The sequence below is a fragment of the Leucopleurus acutus genome, assembly GCF_964270905.1.
Source record: "Leucopleurus acutus genome assembly, chromosome: 13".
Taxonomy (NCBI): domain Eukaryota; kingdom Metazoa; phylum Chordata; class Mammalia; order Artiodactyla; family Delphinidae; genus Leucopleurus; species Leucopleurus acutus.
The window spans coordinates 69,169,419-69,197,360 of NC_139155.1; the positions used below are offsets into that span (position 1 = coordinate 69,169,419).

The following is a 27,942-nucleotide window of genomic DNA, read 5'->3' on the forward strand; positions in this document are numbered from 1 at the left end:
GGTGTGCAGCTCACACTCTTCCTACCCACTGAACTCTTGCTGGCCTATCGTCTGTGTACCCCACAATGTGGAATGATGCCAGGGCAACTTGGGCAGCTGTGGCACCGGCTTTCTGCAGTAAGGCCACAGAGGTCTCCAAGGACACCTCTCAATCCTCCTCTTCCTGTCCCCCAACAACAATCCTCTCAAAAGTTTGCTTAAACTAAAAAGGGGGATTTATAATAAGGTTATGGGGACGAGGAGTCCCGTGAAACCCAAGGGCAAGCTTAGGATAGGAAAGGAAAGCTGTGGGGAGCCCTGGGCTGCACGGGGCAGCCTGGTTCCCATCACTGCTCAACCACTTCCTTGTGCACCCCCTGCTGCAGACCCTCCGGTTTGCTCCTTGCTTCTAGTCCCAGAGTGGGAAAAGGGCCACCCTAAGCAGCTGCTGTGCTCACAGCCACAGGAAGTCACCCTCAGCTTTCCCTGAATTCCAACACATGAATCCTCGGGAAAGGAATCTGATTGGCTCGCTTAGAGCAAGTGTCCATCTCTGGTCCAGTCAGCAGTGGGCATCATCAGGTATAAACTTGGTGCTAGGAACTCTCTTCTGTGGCCCTATGGATCAGGGAGGCAATTTCTAGAAGTAGAATCGTTATGACCAGGGCAGATGCCCCAAAGTTGTCTACTACGCCACCACCTCCTCCCGTCCTGAAGTTATAGCCTGTTCTCCTGCTTTAAAGCCTCACATCCGCATCTCTGTTTCTTTGGTTCTTCTATATGAGACACCACGGAGGAGAACGCGCCTTCTCCAGCTCCTCCTTTCCTTGCTGTCCCTAAAAGTAAGCCCCAGGCTCTTTTCATCTTAAGTTTCACTTATAATCACTACGAAAAGACAGACAGGGAGTAGCAAGTAATTCACATGGGAAAATTTCAAAGGTCTCAGAAATCTTGAGTTCCCAAAGTCGCATGTCTTTAGTTTCTGAGACTCTTGCTAAGTGGCTTCTGGGATTTTCAGCTTCTGGTCTTTTCAGCTGTTGGCTGACTGGCTGTGCAAAGCCCAGTAAATGCCCATGGTACCTGTCTTCTGTGCATCTTTTCATATCTCCAAGACGTTCTCTGCCACCTAGCTCTGGACTCCTGTAACGCAGGGTGCTGGCACAGTCAGACCTGGCCTCGTTATCAGGAAGCCCAAAATGATTATACACAGTGGCAGCAAATGAACTAACTCTTGCCTCCTCAAATTTTTTTCAGTTATAAAGAGGTCTTTGTTTTGAAAGAAGGGACATTTCTTGCCCTTGAGCTGCTTCCATTAGACATAGGACTAGTGACACAGGAGCTGCCTCTCTGACCTGTGCACCCGAAACTGAAGATGGGGCTTCTCACCCATTGTTCTAGCTTCAGGGTTGCAAGTGGTTGGTCTTTGGCAAGTAACTGGTTACCAGTGCAAAAGAAGCCTAGAGACAGGGTGGGAGGGCGAAGAAGGAATGAGTTAGCAAAGGGTTGTTGAAACATAAATTAAAGTGTACTTGTGTAGAGCTTCAGTCACAGCTGTCAGAGGGATGACAGAGCATGTACTTGGAGAGATCAGGAGGCCGTGCTTACAAATGAAAATCCTCTCTGGAGCCTCTAGCCAAGCCCTGTCCCCGAGAATAGGACAGCTCTGGCATGGCTCTGTGGCAGCATGATTTATATTCCCCAGAGCAGGGGGCGCTGGTCTTCTCATAGGGTCCCAGGAGCAGATGCTGGCAGGGCAGGTGGGCACCATGGAGAAGCCACTGCCCACCTGCTGTACTCTCCAGCTCCCTTCTCAGCCCCTCACCAGGACCCGTGCCGCCGTCCTGCACCTAGGACAGCTTGTCCTGACTTTAACCTTTGCCCTCGCTGTTCTCCATGACCAAAATGATCTAAACCTCAACCTCCCGCCCGTCCCCATGCAGGGAGCTGGGGCGAGGTCCAGCCAAGACTCTGGCTGCTGGGCAAATGCTAAGTCAGGGGCCTGGAGCAAGAACAGAGAACTCTACCTCTGTCGAGCATCCAGGAAAGGGCCAGGGAGGCAAGTCTGAGCCAGAATCCTTTGGCCTAGGGAGCCACAGGGGTGGGGAGATAGTATCAGGCCCAGGGAGCAGGACAGGCAGGCAGGCCAAGGGTCCAGAGCTGGGCCAACAGGACTGGAATGTGGGCAGAACAGGGAGAAAGGCGTTCAGTGCAGCCCCAACTTTCCAGTGCTGTGCAGCCTCCCATCTCCTCTTCTCCCACCTTGCCACCCAGCCCACATCTTTTCTGTCCTTCCAGACCTCTGGTCTCCCCTTTGCTGAACTGTGACCACCAGTTTTGTCTGCAAAGCCGGTGCTTCTCTGCCTTTCCTTCTGTTTCAGATCATGGCCATCAGAAGGGTGACCAAAACCAGGCCATGTGTCCAAGTGCTCCAGGGACTCTCTCTGCACAACCACTGGCTGCTTATCCATTCATATTCTCATATTTGGCCCCCCCCCCTCTCTCTCTCTCATCCCCTGCTGATACTTCATTTAATCTATCTCTATACACATACACAGTACTATGTAATAATTTATTTTTTGTGTTGCAGAGATTAATTTGTCACGGTTAGAGGCTGTCTTCATTTGGAGTGATCCCAGCCCCAGCTAATGGCCTGGCACACACTGGTTGCACAATGAATGGTTTTGAGGGTTGGTTGACCTGATGGCCAGATGGATGAATGCGTGGCACCAAAGTTTATCTTGCTTTTCTGAATTCCTCTCAGAATTTAGTAATAGCAGGATTTAGTATATGTTTTTTAATTAACATATGGTATGTATCAGTCAGGATCAAAGTAAGAACAAGAAACCACCCAGTAATTTGAACATGGATAGATAGATACTCTAACAGAGATTAGAATGAAAAGGGATTGGATAGTAAAAGTATTCTAAAGAATACAGGAATAGCAGGTGTCAGGAGCAGTCACTACCCCTGAGATTGAGTACCTGCGGAGGAAGGCCCCAGCCCAACCCTCCCCCATCAAGGTCTGAGGACCTTGTTGGAGAGGCACTGCCATGGCTCACTCAGTGGCAGAGAAGTTGCTGTGGTGCCACACCAGTGGAACTTGCTGGAAATCCACCCTCAGAATTTGCTGGAAATATGCTGTCTAGGGTGCTGTGGGAAGCTGTTCACAGGGAGGTGTCTCAGTCCACTACAGAACCGCCCTAGGGGTAGTCACCAGGGCAAGTTGATGGCCACTGGAGGCTGCCGGACACTGGAGAAGGCACCTGCCCAGCGGAGCCCGCCGAACAAGCACAGCAGAAGCAGGAGGGCAGAACCCCTTCCTCCTGCCTGTCTCTCCAGAGCTGCCTACCGACAATGCTCAGAACTCTGCCCGCTGGCAGAGGAAAAAATATTTAAAGGGCTGTGGTCCATTATCTCAGAGCAGGCAACGCAGGGTGAATTTGGAGCACAGAGGCAATAAATGGATAATTGGCACACAGTAAATTTTATTCTTCTGGTGTCAGTTCTATGAGTTTTAATACATGTATAGATTTGTGTGACCACCACCACGATCAGGATACAGAAAAGTTCCATAACGCAAATAACTCTGTCTTTTTATAGTCTTTTTATAGTTATATCCTATACCTCCCTCTACCCCTAACCCCTGGCGACCATTTTATGGAGGTACCACAGTTTGCTTATCCATTCACTTGCTGAAGGAACTTTGGGTGGGTTCTAGTTTGGGGTAGTTACGACTAGAACTGCTATAAATATTCATTGATAGGTTTTTATGTAACATAAGTTTCCATTTCTTTAGGGTAAATAGGGTAAATAAATTCATTTCTTCAGGAGTGGAATTGCTGGGTCATATGGTAAATACGTATTTCATTTTATAAGAAACTGAAAAGTATTTTTGAGAATGACTATACCATTTTGCATCCCCACCAGCAGTATATGAGGGTTCCAGTTGATCTGTCTCACCAGCACCTGATATTGTCAGCATTTTAAAATATGAGCCATTCAAATAGATGTGTAGTGACATCTTTTAATTTGCATTTCTCTAATGGCAAAATAATATTGAACATTTCTTCATGTGCTTATTTGCCATCCTTATATTTTCTTTGGCAAAGTGACTGTTCAAGTCTTTTGCCCATTTTTCAAATTGAGCTGTATGTTTTCTTGTTGAGTTTAAAAGTTCTTTATATATTCTAGATATTTTATATATTCTAGATATAAGTCCTCTGACAGATATGTGGTTTACAAATATTTTCTCTCAGTCCATAGCTTGTCTTTTTCTTCTCTTAACAGTGTATTTCACAGAGCGAAAGTTCTTAATTTTTATGACATCAGTTTTATCAATTTTTTTCTTTCTGGATCATGCTTTTGGTGAAATGAATGTAAGAAATATGTCACTAACCCCAGGTCACAAAAATTTTCTCCTATATTTTCTTCTAAGAGTTTTATAGTTTTACATTGTTATATTTAGATCTGTGATTCATTTTGACTTAGTTTTTGTATAGTGTGTAAGATTTAGTCTGAGGTTCATTTTTAGAAGGTTCATTTTTTTGTATGTGGATGTCCAGTTGTTCCCAAACCATTTATTGAAAGAACTTCCTCTGCTAAGCTGTCTTTGCACCTTTGTCTAAAGTTAATTGTCCATATTCAGATGGGTCTATTTTTGGACGCTATTCTGTTTCATTGATCTATATTTCTATCCTTTTACCAATACCACACTATCTTTGTTACTGTAGCTTTATAGCAAGTCTTAAAATCTGGCAGTGTCATCCCTCCAACTTTATTCTACTTCTTCAAAATTGCTTTCCCTGCTCTAGTTCATTTGCCTTTTCATATAAATTTTCAAATCAGCTTCTCTACAGCAACATAAATGGCTTGATATTTTGACTGGAATTACATTAAACTTATAGATCAATTTGGGAAAAATTGCTGTCATTTTTATGTTGAGTCTTAAAATCCATGAACATGGTATGTCTCTTCATTTATTTAAATCTTTTTTTGATTTCTTTCATCACATTTTGTAGTTTTCAGCATACATACCATACATGTTTTGTTAGATTTACACCTAAGTATTTTATTTTTGGAGCTATTATAAATGGAACCATTTAAAATTTTCATTTTTTAATTGTTTGTTGCTAGTATATAGAAATGCTGAGTTTTTTGTGTTGATATTGTATCCCACGACCTTGTAAAACTCAGTGGTTTTAGGAGTCTTTTTGCATAGAGTCTTTTCTACATAGACAGTAATGTCTTCTGTAAGTAGATTATTTTCTTCCTTTCCAATCTGTTTACTCTTTTATTTCCTTCTGTTGCCTTTTTGCACTGGCTAAGACTGCCAGGACTGTGTTGAATATGAATGGTGTGAGCTGACATCCTTACCTTGTTCCCAAGGTAAGCATTCAGTCTTTCATCATAAAGGATGGTATCAGCTGTAGGCTTGTTGTAACTGCTCTATATCAGGTTGATGAAGTTCTCTTTTATTCTTAGTTTGTAAGTTTTCATTATGAATTGGTGTTAGATTTTGTCAAATGCTTTTCTGCGTCAAATGATTTAAACATGTATTTTTTTCTTTAGTCTGTTAATATGGTGGATTATATTGATTGATTTTTCAAATATTGAACAAACTTTACATTCCTGGAATAACCATACTCCCCTTTGACTGTGGTGTATAATACTTTTTGTTTGTTATGTCTGTTTGCATTTGATCTGTGGAATATTGGTCTGCAGGGGTTTTTTCCCCATATTATCTTTGTCTGCCTTTGGTATCAGGGTAATATAAGCCTCATAAAATGAGTTGGGAAGTGTTCTTTCTTCAGGTTCCTGGAAGAGATTGTGTAGAATTGGCATTATTTCTTCTTTAAATGTTTGGTAGAATTTGCCATTGAAACCACCTGGACCTGGAGATTTCTAGTTTGGATGGTTTTCAACTATGAATATAATTCTTTAGTAGTTATAGGACTATTCAGGTTATCTATTTCATTTTGGATGCATTTTAGTACTTTGTGGTTTGTGAGTAATTGATCCATTTCATCTAAGTTGTTGAATCCATATGTGTAGAGTTGTTTGTAGTATTCCTTTTTTATCCCTTTAATTTCTGTGGGGTCAATAGTTACATTTCCTCTTTCATTCCCAGTATTGATAAATTTTGCCTTTTCTATTCTTGGTCTGCCTGGATAGAGATTTTATTGATTTTTAAAATTTTTTTCATGGAACCAACTTCTTGCTTTATCATTTTTTATAAAAGATATTGTTTTAATTTCATTGATCTTTTCAATTTCGTTGATCCCTGCTCTATTATTTTACTGCCTCTGTTTATTTTGGTTTATTTTGCTTTATTTTTTTCTAGCTTATTAAAGTGGAAGCTTAGTTATTAATATCAGCCCTTTTTTTCTTTTTTTTAAATTGAAGTATTGTTGATTTACAATGTTGTGTTAGTTTCAAGTGTATAGCAAAGTGATTCATTTATATGTATATTCTTCTGTAGATTCTTTTACATTATAGTTATTACAAGATATTGAATATAGTTTCCTGTGCTATACAGTAGGTCCTCGCTGTTCATTTTATATACAGTAGTGTTTATCTTTTAATCCCATCTCCTAATTTATCCCTTCCCCCTTTCCCCTTTGGTAACCATAAGTTTGTTTTCTATGTCTGTGAGACTGTTTCTGTTTTGTAAATAAGTCCATTTATATCATTTTTTTAGATGCCATATACAAGTGATATATGATATTTGTCTTTCTCTGTCTGACTTAATTCACTTAGTATGATAATGTATAGGTCCATCCATGTTGCTGCAAATGGCATTATTTCATTCTTATTTATGATTGAGTAATATTCCTTTGTGTGTGTGTATATATATGTGTTTGTATGTATATATATACACATATGTATATACATACATACACACACACACGCGCGCGCGCACACACACACACACACACACCCCACATCTTCTTTATCCATCCCTCTGTCAATGGACATTTAGGTACTTCCATGTCTTGGCTATTGTAAATAGTGCTGCTATGAATATTGAGATGCATGTTTCTTTTTGAATTAGAGTTTTTGTCTTTTCTGGATATATGCCCAGGAGTGGGATTGTTGGATCATATGGTAACTCTATTTTTAGTTTTTTAAGGAACTTCCATACCGTTCTCCATAGTGGCTGCACCAATTTACATTCCCACCAACAGTGTAGGAGTGTTCCCTTTTCTCCAAATCCTTTCCAGGATTTTTTTTAAAAAATTAATTTATTAATTTATTTATTTTTGGCTGCGTTGGGTCTTTGTTGCTGCATGCGGGCTTTCTTTTTTCTAGTTGTGGTGAGCGGGGGCTACTCTTCCTTGCAGTGCGCAGGCCTCTCATTGCAGTGGCTTCTCTTGTTGCGGAGCACGGACTCTAGGCACACGGGCTTCATTAGTTGTGGCATGTGGGTTCAGTAGTTGTGGCTCTCGGACTCTAGAGCGCAGGCTCAGTAGTTGTGGTGCACGGGCTTAGTTGCTCTGCGGCATGTGGGATCTTCCCGGACCAGGGCTCGAACCCGTGTCCCCTGCATTGGCAGGCGGATTCTTAACCACTGCACCACCAGGGAAGCCCCAGGATTTATTCTTTGTAGACTTTTTTTTTTTTTTTTTTTGCTGTACACGGGCCTCTCACTGTTGTGGCGTCTCCCGTTGTGGAGCACAGGCTCCGGACGTGCAGGCTCAGCGGCCATGGCCCACAGGCCCAGCTGCTCCACGGCATGTGGGATCCTCCCGGACTGGGGCATGAACCCATGTCCCCTGCATCGGCAGGCGTACTCTCAACCAATGTGCCACCAGGGAAGCCCTCTTTGTAGACTTTTTGATGAAGGTTGTGCTGACCAGTGAAAGGTGATTCCTCATTGTAGTTGTGGTTTGCATTTCTCTAATAATTAGTGATGTTGAGTTCTTTTCTTGTGCCTCTTGGCCATCTGTATGTCTTCTTTGGAGAAATGTCTGTTTAGGTCTTCTGCTCATTTTTTGATTGGTTGTTTTTTTGTTTTGATATTGAGCTGTATGAGCTGTTTATGTATTTTGGAAATTAAGCCCTTTTTGGTTGCATCGTTTGCAAATATTTTCTCCCAGTTCGTAGGTTGTCTTTTCCTTTTGTTTGTGGTTTCCTTTTCTGTGCAAAAGCTTATAAGTTTTATTAGGTCCGATTTGTTTATTTTTATTTCTTTTGCCTTGGGAGACTGACCTAAGAAAACATTACTACAATTTATGTCAGAGAAGGTTTTGCTTATGTTCTCTTCTAGGAGTTTTATGATGTCATGTCTTTAAGTCTTTAAGCCATTTTGAGTTTATTTTTGTGTATGGTGTGAGGGAGAGTTCTAACTTCATTGATTTACATGCAGCTGTCCAGCTTTCCCAACACTACTTGCTAAAGAAACTATCTTTTCTCCATTGTATATGTTTACCTTCTTTGTTGAAGATCAACTGACCATGTGTGGTCTATTCTCTTCCATTGATCTATATGTCTGTTTTTGTGCCAATACCACACTGTTTTGATTACTGTATCTTTGTAGTAGTATTGTCTGAAGTCTGGGAGGGTTATGCCTCCAGCTTTGTTCTTTTTCCTCAGAATTGCTTTGGCAATTCTGGGTCTTTAGTTGTTCCATATAAATTTTAGGATTGTTTGTTCTAGTTCTGTGAAAAATTCCATGGGATAATTTGATAGGGATCACATTAAATCTTAAATTGCTTTGGGTAGTATGGCCATTTTAACAATATTAATTCTTCCACTTCAAGATCGTGGGATGTCTTTGCATTTCTTTGAATCATCTTCAGTTTCCTTTATCAATGTTTTATAGTTCTCAGCATATAAATCTTTTACCTCCTTGGTCAGGTTTATTCCCAGGTTTTTTTTTTTTTTTGCGGTACGCAGGCCGCTCACTGTTGTGGCCTCTCCCGTTGCGGAGCACAGGCTCCGGATGCGCAGGCTCAGCAGCCATGGCTCACGGGCCCAGCCGCTCCGCGGCATGTGGGATCTTCCCGGACCAGGGCACGAACCCGTGTCCCCTGCATCGGCAGGCGGACTCTCAACCACTGTGCCACGAGGGAAGCCCTCCCAGGTATTTTTTTAATGGGATTTTAAAAGGGATTTTTTTTTTACTTTCTATTTCTGATATTTCATTGTTAGTGTAGAGAAATGCAATAGATTTCTGTATGTTAATCTGGTATCCTTCTACCTTGCTGAATTCATTTATCAGTTTTAATAGTTTTTGTGTGGAGTCTTTAGGGTTTTCTATCTAGAGTATCATGTCATCTGCATATAATGACAATTTTACCTCTTCCCTTCCAATTTGGATGCCTTTTATTTCTTTTTCTTGTCTGATTGCTGTAGCTAGGACTTCCAAAATACTATGTTGAATAGAAGTGGTGATAGTGGGCATCCTTGTCTTGTTCCAGATTTTAGTGGGAAGGCTTTCAGCTTTTCATCATTGAGTGTTATGCTGGCTCTGGGTTTGTCATAAATAGCTTTTATTATATTGAGATAAGCTCCCTCTGTACCCACTTTGGTGAGAGTTTTTATCATGAATGGATGAAGCATTTTATAAAATGCTTTTTCTGCATCTATTGAGATAATCATGTGGTTTTTGTCTTTTGCTATTGTGGTGTATCACATTCATTTGCATATGTTGAACCTTCCTTGTGACCTTGGAATGAATCCACCTTGATCATGGTTATGATCCTTTTTGTGTGTTGTTGGATTTGGTTTGCTAATATTTTATTGTGGATTTTTGCATCTATACATCAAAGATACTGGCCTATAACTTTCTTTTTTGGTAGTGTCTTTGTCTGGTTTTTGGTATCAGGGTGATTGTTGGCTTCATAGAATGACTTTGGGAATGTTCCCTCCTCTTCAGTCTTTTGGAAGAGTTTGTGAAGGATTGGTATAAGTTCTTTGTATGTTTGGCAGAATTCCCCAGTGAAGCCATCTGGTCCTGAACTTTTGTTTGCAGGGAAGTTTTTTTTTTTTTTTATTACAGATTCTATTTCACTTCTAGTGATTGGTCAGTTCAAAGTATCTATTTCTTCTTGATTCACTTTTGGTGGGCTGTATGTTTCTAGAAACTTGTCCATTTCTTATAGATTGTCCAAATTGTTGGCATATAATTGTTCATATAATTGTTTTTATGCTTCTTTGTATTTCTGTGGTATTGGTTATTTATCCTTTTTCATTTCTTATTTTGTTTATTTGGGTCCTCTCTCTTTTCTTCTTGGTGAGCCTGGCCAGAGGTTTGTCAATTTTGTCTATCCTTTCAAAAAACCAGATCTTGGTTTTATTGATTTTTCTATTGTTATTTTAATCTCTATTTTATTTATTTCCTCTCTTTATTATTTCTTTCCTTCTGCTGACGTTAGGTTTTGTTTCTTCTTTTTCTAATTCTTTTAGGTAGTAGGTTAGGTTATTTGAGATTTTTATCTTTTTTTGAGGAAGGCCTGTATCGCTATGGACGTCCCTCTAGGACGTTTTTGCTGCATCCCATAGATTTTGTATGGTTGTGTGTTTATTGTCTTGAGGCATTTTTAAAATTTCCTCCTTGATTTCACCCATTGGTTTTTTAGTAGCATGTTTTTTAGTCTCCATGTAATCGTTTTTTTCTTGTTTTTCTCTCTGTGGTTGATCTCTAGTTTCATGCTGTTGTGGTCACAAAAGATGCTTGAAATAATTTCTGTCCTCTTAAATTTGTTGAGGCTTGTTTTGTGTTCTAGTATGTGGTGAACCCTAGAGAATGTTCCATGTACGCTTGAAAAGAATGTATATTCTGTGCCTTTGGTTGTAATGTCCTGAAAATATTAATTAAGTCTAACTGTTCTATTGTGTCATTTAGGATCTCTGTTGCCTTATTGATTTTCTGTCTGAAAGATCTGTCCATTGATGTCAGTGGGGTGTTGAAGTCTCCTACTGTTATTGTATTCCCATCAGCTTCTCCCTTTATGTCTGTCAGTATTCATTTTATGTATTTAGGTGCTCCTATATTGGGTGCCTTTATGTTGATGAGTGTAATATCCCTTCTTGTATTGATCCTTTTGTCATTATATAGTGTCTTTCTTTATCTTTCTTTATGGCTTTTGTTTTAAAGTCTGTTTTGTCTGATATGAGTATTGCTACCCCCACCTTCTTGTCATTTCAGCCCTTTTTTTTTTAATATAAGCATTTAATGCTATTTACTTATCTCTAAGGCTTTATCTATGTCCCACAAATTTATGTTGTATTTTCAGTTTTGTTCAGTTCAAAATATTTTCCTAGTTTCTCTTAAGGCTTCTTCTTTGACAGTTATTTAGAAGTGTGTTGTTTAGTTTCCAAGTGTTGGGAGATTTTCCTGTTAACTTTTGTTTTTTTGCTTTCAAATCTAATTCCATGGTGGGCAGAGGGCATATTTTGCATTATTTAAAATTTGTTAAGGTGGTTTTATGACCCAAGGTATGGTCTATTCTAAGGAATATTCTCCATGCATTTGACAAGAATATGTGTTGTACTTTTGTTGGGTAGAGTTTTCTCTAAATTTCAATTATATTCAGTTGGTTGATGGTATTGTTCAGTTCTTCTGTATCTTGTTGATTTTCTGTCTACCAGTTCTGTCAACTACTAAGAAAGGAGTATTAAAATCCCTGTCAATTTATCCACCTCTCTTTTCAGTTCTGTAAGTTTTTATATCATGTATTTTGAAGCTCTGCTGATAGGTGAATACACATTGAGAACCATTTTATGTTCCTGGTGAATTGGCCCTTTTATCATTGTGTTATGTCCCTCTTTATCCCTGGTAATTTTCTTTGCTTTGAAGTCTACTTTGATATTAACGTAACCACTCCAGCTTTGTTTTGAATACTATTTGCATGATAAATCTTTTTTACTTTAAACCTTCCTGTATCATATTTGAAGAGAATTTCTTGTAAAAGCATTTAATTAGATTATGTTTTTAATTCCATTCTGTCAGTCTCTGTATTTAGACCATTTACTTTTAATATAATTATTGATATGTGTGGATTTATGTATGTCATATTAATATTAGTTTTTCGTTTGAGTCTCTGTTTTTCATTCCTCTGTTTTCCCTTTCTTGCCTTATTTTGGGTTATTTGAACTTTTTTTTTGAAGTCCCTTAATTTATCTCATGTGTCTTTGATTATGTTTCTTTTTGTAGCTTTTAAAATAGTTGTTCTAGAGATTATAATATATATATACTTTTTATATTCTGCAGTTTACTTACTATTGATACTTTATTAATTCAAGAGAAATATAAAAGTCTTATCACCATATGGGAACCTTTACCAGCACCCCTCCCCATCTTGTATTTGTCTTACATACTACATCTACCTACGTTAAAACTCCAGGGATTTCCCTGGTGGCGCAGTGGTTAAGAATCCGCCTGCCAATGCGGGGGACATAGGTTTGATCCCTGGTCCGGGAAGACCCCACATGCCGCGGAGCGGCTAAGTCCGTGTGCCACAACTACTGAGCCTACACTCTAGAGCCTGCAAGCCACAACTACTGAAGCCCGCGTGCCACAACTACTGAAGCCCATGCGCCTAGAGCCCATGCTCCGCAACAAGAGAAAACACCGCAATGAAAAGCCCATGCACCACAATGAAGAGCAGTCCCTGCTCACCACAACTAGAGAGAGCCCGTGCACGGCAACGAAGACCCAACACAGCCAAAAATAAATAAATAAATAATAAAACTAAATTTATAAAAAAAATAAATAAATAAAACTCCAGCAGACAGTGTTAGGAGAAGAATAGTCTATTATATCTACTCAGACATTTGATATTTCTGTTACTCTCCCTTCTTTCCTGATGTTCCTAGTTCTTTCTGGTGTCATTTCCCTTCTATCTGAATGACTTCCATTAGCAATTATTTTAGAGTAGGTCAACTGACAGGATTTGTTTGTGGCCTGGAACATGAGAACAGAAATGAAAGAATAAGAAAAATGGGAGATTTTCTGTAGTGTCTCTGAGCCAGAAACAGAGGGCGTCTCCTGGAGGTCTCTGTTCACACTGATTCCTGCTTCTACATCTGGGGGTTTCAGAGAGACCTGTCTGATGGATTTCACAGGGACAAAGAGTGTGAAGCTCAGTACTGATTTGGTGGCACTTTGAATTCTGGGCTTCCTCCCTCATTTGCCTGTTATTATTTACTTTTCACATTCCTCAGATATCCTGTTCTGTGCAGCCCATCAAGAATTTATAGTTGTATTCAGTCGGAAAGGTGGGGTGGAATGTGTTTTTACTCCATTTTACCTAGAACCAGAACGTGGTATAGCAGGATATTTATAACAAATTCTTAATAACATTTATTAAGTGAATAAATGAATGGGATATCAAACAGTTGGTCCCAACCTCTTTCTTCGGCACCAGACTTGGATTTCTAATAGTCTCCGGCCCTTCTGGAAGGAAGACCATCTAAATAATTGAATCAGTATCTACATACTTGGCATCACCAACTCAGTGTCCTGTCTGCACTTCCAGCATGTCCAAACTGAACCCCTTCCTCTTCCACTAAGACTAGCTTCTACTTTCAGTGTCTCTGTCTGCCATAAATTAACTGCTAGTTGTCTTTTACCCTTTCCCTTCAATGAGTTTCAGGAAGGTAAGTTCTCTGTTTGGTAATGTTTCTCCTGTTAGTTCTCACTTCCTCACTCTCAGCCTTGCCACCCTAGTTCACAGGTCCAGACTAATGAGATAGCCGGCCCAACCACAGGACAAGCAGAACCATTGTTGGTGATAATAGAGAGCAAAGAATGAGGAGGAACCAGGAAGGTGGGTTTACAGCCAGCCTTGTCCATTTGTAGGGAGACGGGGGATGGGAGCTCGGGGCAGAGGAGGGAGCCACTACCCAGATCTCAGAGCCCGAGGGCTTGTGGAAAGCTTGCCTTACCTGGCGTGTTGAGACCCAGGGTACATTAATGTATTAACACAATAGTAACTCCTGAGAATGGGGTTTCTAGTAGGTGTGAGGGGCAAAGAGCCCCCACTGGGCTCGACCCCGGGCCTTCAGGGCTGCTTCTGAGTAAGTGCTGGTAATAGCCACCTGACTTTCTCCTTCCCGTGTAATTGGCATTCACCAGTCTGGGCCAGTTGACTGTCTCTCAGACAGCAGCCCTGAGCCCACTACGCCCTGCTTAGAGGCCTGGACTGACAGCTCTCTACTGCCTTCCAAGTTCAAGGCCTTCCACCACTCTCTCCTTCCTCTCTGCCACTCTTTCCCTCTCCTCCAGCTCACCTGGGCTATTCCCTGGGCCCCAGAGAGTCCCCACACTGTCTTATCTCCACACCTCCTCATACTGTTCCATCCCTCCACTCCCAGCCACCATCCCAGCCTCTACCTGTCAAAGTTGTATCCTTCAGATGCCGCTCAGATGCAGCTAATTCCAGGAAAGCTCTTATGCCCTCCCTCTCTTGGCTATAGGCTGATACCCTCCTGCCTCCTTCTTAACCCACCTTAGCCAGTAGTCACTAGTCATACAGGTTGGTATGTGCCTTGAAGGCAGGCGTAGTGAGACTCTCTTGTTTGGCCTTTGTGGTTCTTGCACGTAGGTCCCGCTCAGTAATCCTTGCTGGATCAAAGTGAATGGCATCAGACTAGCTGATGTGCCATCTCTAGAAAGTCTCTCAGAGAAATGAGGGGCCTGTGATTGTGATATGGCAACCGTTGATGGCAAGACACTCGGGATCCCTGCTGTATAGATGAGTCTTGCTTTGTAAATGGGAGATTCCCTTATCTTTGACATCGCCTGTTTGTTTTTCCCTTCAGTGTTAATACTCTGAAGGGTCAGGAAATAGGAAACAACCCCATTAAGTATGAGATTCTGAGGGCTCAGTCCGCAGCTGACAGCACGAGCGGAGCTGCAAGATAATGGAGGCCGATACCGGTTCCAGCCAATTCTTCTCGCCTTTGCAAAGCACCGAATGACAGGCAGATTTCTCAGCTCCAAGCAGGCCGTCGCGTTCAGATGATAAATGTGTCCCTGGACAGAAGAGCTTGTTGAGTGATATTTACCAGCATCTCTGTGAAGGGCCCTCAGCTCCCAAGGGAGCATTTTAAGCCTTCAGCTGCTCACCCTGTCGACTGACGCCCGTGGGGTGGCAAGAGGAATAAAACCATGCTCCTGCTCTCCAACAGGTTGGAAGCCATGGTGATTTGTTTAGGTGCTCGGAAGTTTCCTGTATTCAATCCCTTCCTTCCCCTAGTCAAACCCCACACTTAGAGCCTTAGAGGGGGAGGGGCGGGGAGGTCAGGTCTGGCTCTACCACTTAGTGCTCCTTGGCCAAGTTCCTCAGCTTTTCCAGACCTCAGTCTCCTCAGAAATAAAGTGGAGATGACGAGAACTGCCTCACAGGCTTGTTGGACAGATAGGATTAAATCTGTGTAAAAATACTTTGCACGTTGTAAAATGCTCTCCAGTGTAGGCATTCGTTCAGCAGTTCCTCTTTGCGTACCTGCTGTATGCTGGGCACTGTGCTGGGTTTGAAGGGTCCTGTCCGGATTGTGTGGCTGGGAAGAAAGGCAGGCTAATGCCTTTACCAGCCATCGGTGTGGTTCTGGGACGAAGGACAGCAGCTGGCTCCGAAATCATACCTCTCTGCTGCCCTTGAAGACTGCCCCAGTCCTGACGCTTCTCTGGGGCTCCGGCTCCTGAGATCCTCTCCCAGTGATGGGACGTTTGCGTGACCTTCTGCAAGGAGCACGGCTGAGTCGGAATCTGGTGCCTGATGCCAGGTTCTCCAGAGGAACAGATAGGGCACGTGCGTGCACACACACACAGACACATGCATGGAAGTTTATTGTGAGGAATTGGCTCACACCGTTATGAGGTCTGAGAAGTCCCAGATCTGTCGTGGGCGAGCTGGACACGCAGGAGAGCCGGTGATGTAAGTTCCAACCTGTCCACATCTGAAGGGGAAGGAGACCCGTGTCCCAGCTCGAGGACAGGTAGGCAGGCAGGGAGCGCTCTCTTACTCCTCCTTTTTGTTCTGTTCAGGCCCTCAGTGGATTGAATGGGGCCCACCCACATGGGGAGGGCAGTTTGCTTTCCTCAGTCTACTGGTTCCAAGGTTAATCTCTCAGAAGCGCCCTCACAGCCACACCTAGGCTAATGTTTCATCGAATGTCTGGGCACCGCAGGGCCCAGTCAGGTTGACACATAAGATGGACATCTCACCAGGGTTGCCGCTCGCTTAGAGCCTTCAGGTTTACTGAGCAGCTTCACACGCTGCGTCTCATTTGTCTCTGTGACGACCCGGTGAGGGGGTCATTCCCCTTCTCTGGCCTGTAATCCTGATGCCACGGGCTCACCAGCCTAGCCATTTGAAGCAGGCCATGCTCACCTGGGCCAAACCCAAATCTCAAGGCGCCAAGCCTTTTCCCTCTGGGCAGCAGGAAGTCTGTTCCTTTCCAGATCCCACTTCTCCAGCATGTGAGTGGCTTACGTGGCTGGTCTGTGCGTCTGTCCTCTGCCTCCGGTGCCTGGCACTCTCCACTCTTCCCCTCTGCTCCTTAGGCAGCAGGAGACTTTAAACAAAGTCGCCACGTGGGTTGGGTGTCGTCTGTGGGCCAGACATCACTCAGCATTTCCACAAAGGCTGCATGTAATCAGGATGCTGAAGGAGGACGGGGCTCCACGTAGAGGTCTGCCCTCGCTGAGCCTCAGCCTCGGTGGACTGGGACACCGTGAGGACCGGCGGAGGCCAGCGCCCCCTCGGACACCTTTGTGACCATGTCATCACGTCTGTCTTGGCCTCGCAGGGCCACAGGGCACAGCTTTTACGTTTAATATACCCTTTGTTATTTTAATCATACTGATGAATCAGGGCACTTCTGGGTACTTCTGTTTATTTAAAATCCATTGTGAGATGTTCTTTTACAGTCTGTCACGGGGGAAATATGAATTTATTAATTCAAAAATTATAACACCCTCATGCTGAGCTTGGAAATGGGCTCCAGTCAGCAACGTTTCTCAAGCCTACATTTCAAAGTCCCCCTCTGCCTGGCACTGCAGCCACTCGTGTGCATGTTTGTCTCCTCGTCTGGAAGAATGCCTTTGGGGGCTGTGTGTGCCCCCACCTGGCATGGTGCCTGGCACAGGTAGGTGCTTAATTACTGGTTCTGGGCTGGAATGGACTGAGGCTCCTGCCACTCAGCACACTCACCCAAGCTCTGCACTGGCGGAGCTCCCGGCTGGTAGTCAGGACACAACAAATGATGGCTGAGCACCCGGTCTGTGTCGGGCACACGCTGGATGCATGGAGTGCAGCCTGGGTGCCGGCCCAGCCCATTCCTGCAGCGGGTTCACAGGGGATGCAGCCAGCGGAGTGCGACACGAGTGGGCAGGGCGTTGGCTGAGGGGAGCAGGAAGGGACTCAGGAGGTGCCGTGCGGGGCCGCGCTGGGTGCTGAACTGACGGGGCCTCGGAGCAGGCTTGCAGCAGTGCTCAGCGCCCTTTCTCTGCCGTTTCCCCACAGGGCCTGTGCCAGCAGTGAGACAGAGAGTGAAGCCGGAGACATCATGGACCAGCAGTTTGAGGAGATGAACAACAGGCTCAACTCGGTCACCGACCCCACTGGCTTTCTTCGGATGGTTCGCCGCAACAACCTCTTTAACAGGTATGTGTGGCCCTGCCTCCTGGGCTGGTGCCAGGCAGGGCGGCCCGGCAGTGTGAATAGCGTGCTTTCGGGGGATGCTCCTTCTGGCTGCTTGGGCTTCTGGCTGGGATGTGAGTCTGCAGGAGCGAGCGTGGTACTCCCGGGCCCCTGTTCCCCGGGGCCTGGGCGTCACAGCAGCCCCTCCGGGTGAGGGGAGGAAGCGGTAGCAGGCTTGATGTGACAGTCCGCCTTGGCTGGGACGGGAGGCCCAGGGGACAGTCGGCCGCTTCTTCCCGTGACCTCGGAGCTGATTTCCCAGACACCAGGCAGAAGCCACACAGAGTGGCTTCACATACTTCTTTGCCAGCTTTTGCCAGTAACTCACGGCCAGGCCCCTGTGTTGACCTTCCTGGCCTGAGACTGAGGGAGGCCCGGAAGAGTGGATGCCAGCATTGCTGGAGGGAGAGCCCGTCCAGACCCAGGCCCCATCTCCCCGTTACTTGACCAGATAGACCTCAGCGGCTCCGAGATGGGTCAGGGTTGAAATTGCCACCCAGCACACCCCTGCACCTTTTCACCAGGGGTGACAGCCGAGCTGCATCCAGATAAACAGGGGCAGGCGGTTGGGGTTGAGGGGCACCTGTCCCGCTGTCATTTGGTTGCCTGACAACAACCTGGGAGTCACATTTGGAGAAACCTTTCTAGAAAGACATCCCAGACTCTCTGAGGTCCCTGCCTTTGAAGGGCAGCAGGTCGAGCCGGGCACCCAGGAGGGAGTGACTGTGCTCTGGGTGGAGGTGGCCTCTGCCGGGCTGCCCTGTGTGGGGGGCATTGTGTGTCCCGTCTGCTCCTACTCCAGGCCCTGGTTTCCTCTCATTATTGTGCTGTCACGGTGACAAACGTGTGTTTACTTCCCAGGGGCAATCTGAATGGGACAGGAGCCAGGAGCTGGGGCTGTAGGAAGTGGCAACTTGGTTGAAAGGACGCCAGAACCTCAGTCTGGTTCACCCCCAGCTTCCTCTTCGGCCCTGCCCCCTTTGCAGGTGTCCCTCGTGGCTTTAATTTTGTGGAGGGACAGGACCAGGTGCGGGGAGGTGGGTCGGGCCTGGTTCCGCCCTCTGCCGCTGCTCCTCGGCCTCTGAGGCAGGTGATTCTCGACTCTGCCTGGTGCTGTGATCCATGGTTGTGAACTAGGGCGCGAAGAGCTTGGGGCTCAGGTCTGGCCTTGCCGCGTGCCAGCTGTGGGACCCTAGGCAGGTGACTTCACCACTGTCAGCCTGTTTCCTCGTTGCTGAAGTGGGAACAAGCTTCCTACTTTTCAGGGTTCCCTTAACATGGGAATTGAGGAGTTAATGTATGAACAACACATGACAGGCTTCCTAACGCACATGTACTCGTGCTGACTTTCTACTGTTTTAGGTGTGAAGGACAGTGCTAAACTTGGATTCTTATGATAATGTGGGTGGATAAACTTTAGAAGGGATGAAATTTGTATGTACCTGTGGAACAGGTGTTGACCACCGTGGGTTGCAGCCTCACCCGCCCTTTCTTTTCCTGTCCCACCTCATGTCCCTTGCTCGCAAGAGAGAGAGAGCCAGCGGCAGGCCGTCAGGCATCCATGGCCAGCCTGATCACAGGCGTGCCTGCGGCCAGGAGCCCCTCCTCCAGGGCCTCGGGTGCTAAGGCAAGAAAGGGGTCAAACCAGGTGTACCCGGGATCCTAGCTTATCACCCCTGGATGGTAGGTGGTGTGAATTTTGGATCATGGAGTTGCTTGCTTTGGGGAAATGTTTGTTGTCTTTCTGAGCAGCTCTGGGGTAGGTCCAGTGAGCACAATACCATGGATTAGTTCATTGGTTCATTTAAACAATGCGGTCTGTGCCCAGGGCCAGGCTGAGGACTGGGCCAGCCCTGAGGCTGGGAGGGGGCAGCAAGGCCTGCAGCACGGGAGCCTGGGCCTCGCTGCCTGGCTGCTCTGTGCCCAGCTCCCTCATCAGGGCCTGACCTGCTCGAAGCCTCAGGCCTGCCCTCAGGAAAACAAAGGGGTTAGAAGTGGTCTCTGCACACCTTTCCAATCCTGACCTTCTAGAGACTTCTGAGGGCAGATCAGATGAGGGGAAACAGGCTGCATTCTTTCAGCTTCAGTGCAGGGAGCCAAAGGCCTAGGACAGTTGCCATGCTGTGTGCTCTCTGCTGTTTCCCGACAAGCCCAGGAAGAGAGGTCTCTGGCCTCCATCCTTCCAAGTGACCCACATAGGCCAGGGTATCCTTGTCAGTTAGGATGGTGTGGGCCCTTGCAAACTTCCAGCCCATCCTCGAGTCTCGCAGCTGAGGGGCACGCACAGGCTGGGTGGGTGGAGACCTGCCCCCGCAGCAGGTGAAAAGCTGTGTTTCAGGTCCCACCTCCCAGCTGCCCTGCCAGCCTGTGTGCTGCCCTGCCCTGCATGGGGTCCCAGGCAGGCCTTTCTTGCTGCCCCTTCGTGACCAGGAGGTGGGCTGGTTTGTCACTGGCTGGGACGGCAGAGCGCTTGTCCCTGGAGCCCACAGAGGTGAAGTGGAAGCAGCCGTGTGCGTAGCAGCACCAGCTCCCCTCTGCAGGGCCCTCCAGCCCCGTGATTCATGGGCTGTTTGGCTCTTTTGTTCCAGGCAGTTTGCTGGACTGGTTTGGCAATGAGGCTGCTGCAGCAGAGGCAAGTCAAGTGAGACTTGGCCTTAGAATTCTCTTTCTCCCCCTCTTCCTCTCTCTTTCTCTCCCCACACTGCACAGCTAGCTTGGTCTTCGTTCTTGAGGTCTCCACAGCCACTATTTTTCTTCTTGCCTGTGCACTTTGGCAGAAAACACAGTTGCATGTCGAGCCCAGGACAGGCACTGCTAGTGAGGAAATGAGCAGTCTTCTCTCGTTTAGCACCTGACCCTGGGGGCCCCCACTGGGCAAAGCAGCAGCCCCCAGAGAGGGCTCTAGCCCTCATCCTGCAGAATGCTTGGGAAGTTATGCTGAGGGCTGGAAGGCCAGTGCGTGCGTGCGTGCGTGCGTGCGTGTGTGTGTGTGTGTGTGTGTGTGTGTGTGTGTGTGTCTGAACCTGGGGGCAGTCAGCAGATCACATTTGCTGCAGAAAAGAGGAAGAGGAGCAGGACAGGCTTTCAGCTGCACCTGGATTCTGGGTCCTAGGGCTGTGCCTTGGCATTGCAGGTGCGCCCAGCCAGGATCAATTAGGACCAGAATCCCAGAGAAATGTTCTGACTTCTGTTGCTACCACTGGTGCAACATGCGTGCTAGGTCTTTACTTTTTCACTTTATGGCAGTATGTGTGATATGGTGCAGACAGGGGCTTTCCTGTTGCCCAGACATCAGTGGCTACAGCCAAAGCGGAGGGCAACGAAGTGTCAGGGCTCCCCATTCTAGAGAGGGGGCCAGAGCCCTCCCTCAGCTTTGCAGCTTCCAGCTAGCACCCCAGCCACACACACACCCGAAAGAAGACCAGGTGGGCGAATCGGCAAGTGAGCCTCCTTGGCCTGGTCGGGGTCCTCCAAGAGAGTCAGTGACCAAGACTGGGGGTCCTGCAGGAAGAGAAGGAGGCACCACCATCCTGTGGGACCAAAGAGAGGGGCCGCCATGGTGTGGTCTGGGTGCCCACGCCTAGTGTGGCACAGAGGCATGCCTTCCCAATGGGCGAGTCACATGGGCTCAGCGACAGAGCGAGCATTAGGATCTGTGTCTGGCCATGTCCCAAGACAGTGCTCTAGCTTCCAGATCCCCACCCATCTAATGCTCCTGCCAGGCGATCACTCAGCCTTTGCTTGCACTCCTCCAGTGAGAGGGAGCTCACCACCTCCCGAGGCGGTGCGTTCTGTCTTTGGACGACACTGACTAATACAGCTCTGGGGTTCTTGATAAACGAGTGAGACTCCACAGGTTTGTGGGGGGACATGCTTGGACCCACAAATCACCCATGGGTGCAAGGTCCTTTGGAAAGGGGGTTTCTGTGTTAGCATCAGCTGGGCAGGCCACCACACACAGGGTCCTCTTCTCTCCATCCCTGAGCACATAATAAGCCCCTCCCCCCATGACTGCCCAGCTTGGGCCCTGAATGGGGTCAGCAGGCAAAGCCTGTGCAAGGCTGGCCTGGGCATCAGGCTTTTCCAAGGCAACCGTCCCCAGGCTTGGCCATGGAGCCTCATGCACATTGCAGCAAAGAGCAGGGTGGGCAGCGGCTGTGGTTTCTGCAGGAGGGCAGTCCCAGGCCCCTTGGTGGTACGTGTGTCACAGCCCTTGACCACCATTCCCAGGAGAGCCCAAGAGCAAGAGAAGAGAAGCCTCGTGCAGCCCAGATTCGTCCCTGGGCTTGAGAGGAGTTGGCATCACTGGAAGAGCAGGGGTCTCTGCCTGAGCCCACCTCCCGAGGAGGGACCAGAGCAGTGAACCAGGTGCTTGGTGCTTAGGTAGGTGAGCAAGCAGAAAGCACCGACAGCTTACTGAATAAGTACTTAAAATGCAGTACTTAACAGCCTTCATCTCCCCGAGGAGTCAGCCCTCATGTGAGGATGTTCATGGCAGAGTCACTGAATGCTATCAGAGTCCTTTTTTTTTTTAATTGAATTGAGGCATCTCTGGCTGCTTGAATATAATGGATTTGCCAATTAATCTTTCCACTGGTACCTTAAAACCCAGGTACTTGTTCAAATCTCAGGCCGGCCAGCCCCTGTGCCCTCAGAAGATGCAGTTCAGAGCCCCGGAGGGGATTTTGGAGCATCCAGGTCAGGGCTGGGGGTGGGAAGGAAGGAACCCAAGTGGTTTCACAGGCAGCAGGTGCCCATGGAACAGGAGCTCGGCTCTGTCTGCCAGGGCCGCTCCCAGCTCCTTGGCTGTGAGGCAGGAGGCCCCCGTGAGAAAGGTGGGGGGCTCTCGAGGAGTGGAGGCAGGATCCCCCCCAGGCCCGGGACCCTGCTGCTGTGAGCACAGAGAGGAAGCCTCCTGAACTGGCCACTGGAAAGTGAAAACATGTGATAAAGGCCTCAGAGAAGGTGAGGAGCCAGGTGCCTGGGCAAAGCGGCCGCACTTAGAATGAGCTCAGCGCTGTGGCGGGGGGCCTCCTCTTTCTCCTGACCCTGCGCAGCCTGACCTGGGTGCGCCCCGCGCAGACGGCCTGGAGTAAAGCGCTCAGTGCAGCGTCTGCCATCTGGGTGACGGGGCACTCCAGACGAGGGTTCAGGGCCTGAGGCTGTGGCAGCACTGGGCCTTGGACTCCCCAGCCCCCTGCTGCCTGACTGCATTGCCAGCAGGGCCCTGCCCATGACCTGGGTCTTAGGTGAGATGCTTAACCTAGAGTCTCTGTTTACTGAGCTGTGACAGTGGAGGTGTGGGGGATGCAGGTGAGACCTGCCTGGTGGGAGGATTCCAGTGATGGCCACGGGTCAGCCTGGCCTGGCCCACCCCAGAAGAAGCCCCCTGTCCCATGGTTCTCTCCTGTCCTCTCCCTCCAGTTGCCCTAAAGATGCCAGACGTGCCCCGGTGAGTGCTTCTGGCTCAGCTCACTCTGCAGCCCTGTCAGATGGGAAGGACCCCAGTGCCTGGCAGGGAATTGAGCACAGAGGGGAGGACACGGGAAAGGTGGGAAAGGAGAAGACCCTCCAAGGCACAGGAGGGAAGCCTGCGAGGCAGGCATCCCCGCTTCGCAGCACCTGGAAGAGCAAAGCGGGCTCCTCGGTCAGCTCGCCTGTCATGCTTTCATGAAATGCCCCTTTCCTCTCTGCTCCCCTGTATTCTGCCTGGTCCCTGCCCCTCCTCAGACAAGGGAGGCCTGTTCGCAGTCCTGCCTCTGGGTGGAAGTGTGTCCGGAGCCCTGGGAAGTCCTTGCGAATCTCTGGGCTGCACCAAGCTTAGGTTTGGGCTCCTCCCTCTGTGCCGAGAGACAGGCGGGACGGGCAGGATCTCTGGGCCAGGCTGGCTGCCACCATCCCTGGGGTCTTCAGCCTGGGTGGGGCCCCTCCCTTAGTCTCACCTGAGGGGGGCTGAGCCCCTGCTCCCCCATGTCCGCTGCTCTCCTCGCTCTCCATCTTTGACTGTGAAAGCTGAGAAACCAGTGTGTGTGTTGGGGTGGGTCCCCCCCGATACACTGACTCTGCACGTGACCTCACTCCCCTCCTCAGCAGACAGGGCAACCAGCTTGTGCTGAGTGCGGCAGTTCGGGCTGAGACTTCCAAGCACACATCCCCCAGGTGTCCCACGGCCTCCCCGGACGCCCGGTAGGCACACGCCTGCCCCAGACAGGGGCCTCGGCGTGGGGCGCATCAGCGTGTGAGCCCGAGCGAGTTCCAGCGCACAGGGTCTTCTGCAGGCCCAGGCAGTTATAAATCCCCCTGCCTGGGGAATAGATCTCTTCATCCCTGCAGGGAGATTCATGAGCCGGAAGTGCTACCCAGACCACCTGGCTTTTGTCATCATTCCGGAGACATAAACTACCCCGATGCCTCTGCCCTGCCCGGGAGCGCTCCACATATCACCTCGTAGCTCTGCGTCCTGCTGGTGCAGAGACCAGGCGGCTCCCCCCTTGCCTGCCTGCCTCCGGTCTCCCTGGATGCGTGCTTAGTCCCTCCGTTTCCCATTACCACACAGATGGCCGAGCCGCAGAGAAAACGAATATTTCTCCAGAAGTAGATTAATAAACATCATCTGAGGAATGAGCTGGTAAAGACCACGATGTGGTGTGAGAAAATCCTCTCTGCTGAGAGCTGGACTGTCAATTAGCCCGATGGGATCCCTGGCAATAAATGGAGGCCTCAAGGAAAGCGAGCCAGCGCTCCCTGCTGGAGCCGCGTGGCGGAGCAGCTGGGAGTCCCGGGAGCCCGGCCCTCCTTCCTGCTCCCACGAAATCTGGGAGAGGCCGCCCGCTGTCAACGTCACCTTTGTGGACCCAGCAGCAGGGAGGGCAGGGATCGGAGGCAAGTGCAGGTTGCTCAGTGTGTCCTGAATGCTGGGAAGACACAATAAAACCCCTCCCTCCCCGGCAGGTGGGAGGCTTGACCCTGCCCTGGCCAGCAACCTCGTCCAGGCTCTTGGCCTCTCTGATCTGTAGAAGAGGAACCTCCCCACCTCCTAGGGTCCTGAGAGCGATATGTGGGTGTGGCAGGCTTGGCAGGAGCCTGAGTAGGGGCGCAGCCCCTCCTGCAGCTCACCCTCTTGCCACAGGGAAACGTTTCCACCCTGTCAAAGCACCATCCTCTCATCTGCGTCCAGATTGCCCAGGCAGAGAGAAGTCAGCCAGGCTGAAAGGGTCCGCAGAAGTCAGAGCAGTGCCATCGCCGAGGCCCCACCCCGTGGCCGTGCTTCCGCAGTGTGACGGATGCACTGGGCCGTGGCGACAATGCCAGGAGGAGGACAGCAGGGAGCGGACCATCCCACACATCTGCTCACTCCTGTCACCCACTCAGGCCCGGGGTTCAGAGCCCAGGGGGCCGTGGCCGCTTGGCTGTGACTCTAGATCCCGACCACCGGGACGTGCATTGGCGACGCCGACTTTCCAGATCGCAGCGCCGGAGGGCTGTGCTCACGCCCTGCCGCCGACACGGGCAAGCTCAGGGAGGGCTCTAGGGCTGTGGCCAGCAGAGCAGTTAAAAGAGCCACCGCAGTTTTGATGGCTTCCTAGAGTGAGTGGATTTTTAATTTTTTAAAACTAGAAGAGAACTGCAAGGCATTTAGTGTACCCCTTTCGTTTTACAAGCAAGGAAAAGTGGGGAGCACGGAAGTGACATGCCTTGGCAGAGTCACACGGCGGCAGCTGTGTTGTCCGGGAACGTCCCCCCCGGCTCAGGGAAGGAGCTTAACCGCTCAGCTCCTCTGAAATATGGCACACCTTTGTGCAGATCTCCGGGCAGGCGCACCCCTATGAGAGCCGCTCTAGGTCACTGTGAATGTTGTAGCAAAAGCAGAAGCAACACACACAGGGAGCTTGTTGATTGCAGTCTGTCCAAGGCAGCTCTGTGGAGGTGAGGAAACCACTGCTCGCTACTGTGACCCTGGTGGGTCCTAGCCTGAGACCCAGCCCACCCCCCAGCCCCCAGAAGCGTACAGATGCCCAGAGAGAGTGTCCCTGGAAACTTCCACCAAGCAACACGTGCAGCGATCGGCCGTGTGTTTACCAGCCCTGACCAAGGACATCGACTGGCTTCCCACCTGAACTGGCCGGGGGTGAGGGCACTGAGTCCCAGCCTGGTCCCAGCCCTGGAGACCAGCAGGAGGCCTTCCTCTGATGAGCCCTGCAAGGAATCGGCCTGGGGGAGGAGCTTCCTGTTCAGGCAGGCCTGGTGCTGAAGGGGGTGGGCCAGCCGCCCTGCCGCCTCACCTCTCCAACTCTCCAGCCCGCAGCCCCACCCTCCATACATTTGCCCCCAACACTCTGCCCCAAGCACCCCAGTGCTCCATTCCCAACACCGGTGCCTCCCTCTGTGCTGTTCCCTGGGCTTGGAACAGCCTTCCCCCTCCTTGTCCACTGGCAGTCTAACTCCAGACCGTCCCCTGTGCCCACAGCAAATGGTCCTCTCCCAGAAAGCCCTCCCTCGGCTCTGCCTGACCAGCAGCTAGTCAGGGTCTTATGCCCCGGACCTCTGCTGGCGCTCTTCCCTTCCCTACATACAGCCCGGTGCCGGGACCCATGGGTCAGCCCCTCTGTGGACCCCCGTGTGGGGTAGTGATGCGTGTGGAGTGGGTTAGCATTGTTGGGCCCCTTTAGATGCCTCTGGCACTTCGTGGGTTCAATAAAAAGGCACCCCAGCCCACTCCCACCCTCCTGCCCAGGGCTTCTCACTCATCGTCCCATCAGCTGAGACTCCCAACACCTTTCAAGTTCTGGATGCTTTGCAGCCATCCTCCCCTATCTGACACTCTCTGCAGCATTTTCCCTTTTTGCAGATGCAAAAAGTGAGGCCCAGAGGGCGAGAGACTTGCCCCAGGCTGGGACCCGTGCCCACAGGTCTGTCCATCGCACAGCTCCCCACCCCCTCCTGCCTTCCCTGTGCAGCTTGGTCATGCTGGTCTCCTTGTACCAGGGGAGCTCAGGATGTGGAGCTGGGTCTCTGTCTCCAGTAGGAGCTATTTCGTTTAGGGCCTTGGGGTTTGTGGAGCGCCCCATCCGTCACTGTTAGGACTTGTGGCCACACCGTTGTCTGGGAACATGGCACTCCCTGGATGTCTGTGGCCAGATTAATCAGACTCAGGTGCCTCAAGTCGGGTAACAAGCCCACAGTCCAGGAGACACATGTCTGAGGAGTGAAGTGAGGGGTGTGTGGGGCAGGGTGCTGCAGTCCTGCCACGCCCCCCCCCCCGTGCTGTTCTGGTGGCAACCCGGGCTCCCCAGGCTGCAAGCACACACAGGCCGTGTATAGGAGCACGCGGTGCCATGACAGACACTGCGCGTCACTCCAGCACATCTCTGGAGGGCCGTTTGGTGCTCTCTCCTTCAGGGGAGCAATGCTCTTTGCCGTGTATTCCAGGGAATTAAGTGAGCCTCTGAGTGTCACTGCAGGGTTATCTGTGCTTCACTGGCTCTGATGGCAAAGACATGCCGCAGCCCCAGTCGCTTGTAATTACATGCTTTCTGAGTGAGGGTGATGTAGGAGCGGCCATGAGCGGGCTCGCAGGCCCTCCGAGCCCCCTCCTCTTTCTTCTCTTGCAGGAGCAGGGTAGGGGCTGAGGGTGCTCACAGCCTGGCTTGGCACGACCCTAGGATTTAGAAGTGGGACATTGCTGAGAACACCACAAAGGGCGGGGGAAGGCCAGGGACAGAAGCCATGCCTCAAAAACGCAAACGCATCTTTCAGATCATTTCTCTAGATGGTCATGGATCCTGGCCTGGCCCAGGAGGGAAAGCCGCGTTCTGCTTTTCCTTAGGTAACAACCACAGAGCTGCCACTGCCAAGAGTACTTACTTGGCCATGTGTCTGGTGTGAGACCTGGTCTCTGCCTTAAGATCCTTGAGTGCATAGCAGAAACTCCAGAACTGCACAGTGTCTGGATCAAGGTTGAGAGACCACTGACTATCCGATAGTCATGTGGAGACCATCACCAGAGGCTGTGCCGAGGCCACGCTAACCACGCCGAAGGGCTGGTTCAGAAAGACTCGTGGGGGCAGCCTGGTCCTTGCAGTGGGGATGGGTTTGTTTCCCAACCTGCCATCTCTTCTGCTCACCTGTGCCGTTTGTCCTCTGTTGGTCCCCAGGGCCTGCGTCAGTGCCTGGCAGGTAGCCAGCGCTCAGGAAACATTTCCTCAATGCATCAGTGACTCAGTGGATGTTGTTGGCCTGTGTTGGGAGTGTGAAACTTGGGGTCCTTGGGGTTGAAAATACCACCTGTACTAATAAAATTCTGCTTGGAAAC

At 49.0% G+C, this 27,942-nt stretch overlaps 1 protein-coding gene across 2 annotated transcripts in view; it reads left to right on the forward strand.

The window, feature by feature from the left end:
* The window catches only part of TTC28 (tetratricopeptide repeat domain 28), a 593,462-nt gene that overhangs the window by 534,618 nt on the left and 30,902 nt on the right, over positions 1-27,942 (forward strand). For both annotated transcript variants that reach the window (XM_082853188.1, XM_082853189.1), the window contains one exon: positions 17,454-17,594. In XM_082853188.1, the coding sequence (XP_082709314.1) occupies positions 17,454-17,594 (141 nt within the window). The remainder of the gene's footprint in view (positions 1-17,453; positions 17,595-27,942) is intronic.